A 2,068-nucleotide genomic window follows, 5' to 3' on the forward strand; every position below is an offset into this window, starting at 1 on the left:
AACAAACTGAAAACGATCAGATAAATAAGATTTAAACCAGCTTAGTGCAGAACCTTTTAGGCCAATTAAGTGATCCAGTCTCTGTAGCAGAATTTGATGGTCAATAGTGTGAAACGCCGCACTAAGATCTAATAAAACAAGTACAGAGACACTCTCATAATGTACAACTGTCCTCATAATGTACAACTGTCCTCATAATGTACAACTGTCCTCATAATACAACAAGTACCTGGGGCCATACATCATGATGATCGGCAAGATGGTATGACATCACTTTAAATTCATTATTCAGGGACACGTTAACAAAATCTATCACAGCAGAACTGTCCTTATACAAAAATGTCCTCACTAAGCAGAAATGTCTCCATAGTGTAGAACTGCTCTCAATATACTAAAAAGTCCTCAAAAGGTAAAACTGTCCTCACAAGGCAGAAATGTCCTCACCATGTAGGTCTGATATTAATTGATATTAATATTTAGACAACTCTTCTGTTTAATTGATTTAAATGAATATGTTTGTTTTAGATATAAAATAACGTCAGATGGATTTCATGACGTTTGTTGTTTCTGTTTAAGTGACAAAAATATCACTGATGATGATGAAGGAGACTAAAACATGAAGGTCTGTGGTCTGATTGTCCTCCAGATGATTGACATGCTGTACTTCGTGGTCATCATGCTGGTGGTGCTGATGAGTTTCGGCGTAGCTCGGCAGGCCATCCTCCACCCCGACGAGGAGCCGACGTGGCGTCTGGCTCGAAACATCTTCTACATGCCGTACTGGATGATCTACGGAGAGGTGTTTGCAGACTCCATAGACCGTAAGACTAGAGTTCATAGTAAGACTTCAGTCAGTCCGTCAGCTGTCTGTCCTCTGTCCTCTGTCCTCACCCACTGTCCTCTGTCCTTTGTCCTCACCCACTGTCCTCTGTCCTCTGTCCTTTGTCCTCACCCACTGTCCTCTGTCCACTGTCCTTTGTCCTCACCCACTGTCCTCTGTCCTCTGTCCTCTGTCCTTTGTCCTCACCCACTGTCCTCTGTCCACTGTCCTCACTCTCTGTCATCTGTATTCGCCCTCTGTCCTCTCTCCTCACCCACTGTCCTTTGTCCTCACCCACTGTCCTCACCCTCTGTCCTCTCTCCTCACCCACTGTCCTCACCCTCTGTCCTTTGTCCTCACCCACTGTCCTCACCCTCTGTCCTCACCCACTGTCCTCACCTTCTGTCCTTTGTCCTCACCCACTGTCCTCTGTCCTTTGTCCTCACCCACTGTCCTCTGTCCACTGTCCTCACTCTGTGTCATCTGTATTCACCCTCTGTCCTCTCTCCTCACCCACTGTCCTCACCCTCTGTCCTTTGTCCTCACCCACTGTCCTCACCCTCTGTCCTCTGTCCTCATCCACTGTCCTCACCCTCTGTCCTCACCCACTGTCCTCACCCTCTGTCATCTGTATTCGCTCCCTGTCCTCTGTCCTCACCCACTGTCCTCACCCTTTGTCCTCACCCACTGTCCTCACCCTCTGTCCTCACCCTTTGTCCTCACCCATTGTCCTTGCCCTCTGTCATCTGTATTCGCCCCCTGCCCTCTGTCCTCACCCACTGTCCTCACCCTCTGCCCTCACCAACTGTCCTCACCCTGTGTCCTCACCCACTGTCCTCACCCTCTGTCCTCTGTCCTCACCCACTGTCCCCTCTCTCTGTCCTCACCCTCTGTCCTCTGTCCTCACCCTCTGTGCTTACCCACTGTCCTCACCCACTGTCCTTGCCCTCTGTCATCTGTATTCGCCCCCTGCCCTCGGTCCTCACCCACTGCCCTCACCCACTGTCCTCACCCTCTGTCCTTTGTCCTCACCCTCTGTCCACTGTCCCACCCACTGCCCTCTGTCCTCACTCTCTGTCCTCACCCACTGTCCTCACCCTCTGTCCTCTGTCCTCACCCACTGTCCCCTCTCTCTGTCCTCACCCTCTGTGCTTACCCACTGTCCTCACCCACTGTCCTTGCCCTCTGTCATCTGTATTCGCCCCCTGCTCTCTGTCCTCACCCACTGCCCTCACCCTCTGTCCTCAC

At 50.6% G+C, this 2,068-nt stretch overlaps 1 protein-coding gene across 1 annotated transcript in view; it reads left to right on the forward strand.

Annotated features, from left to right (window-relative positions):
- The window catches only part of LOC126396848 (transient receptor potential cation channel subfamily M member 1-like), a 33,480-nt gene that overhangs the window by 15,449 nt on the left and 15,963 nt on the right, over positions 1-2,068 (forward strand). The window contains exon 12 of the mRNA XM_050055229.1: positions 647-821. Coding sequence (XP_049911186.1) covers positions 647-821 — 175 coding nt within the window. The remainder of the gene's footprint in view (positions 1-646; positions 822-2,068) is intronic.

This window comes from Epinephelus moara, chromosome 1, assembly GCF_006386435.1.
Source record: "Epinephelus moara isolate mb chromosome 1, YSFRI_EMoa_1.0, whole genome shotgun sequence".
In the NCBI taxonomy this organism is placed as follows: Eukaryota; Metazoa; Chordata; class Actinopteri; order Perciformes; family Serranidae; genus Epinephelus; species Epinephelus moara.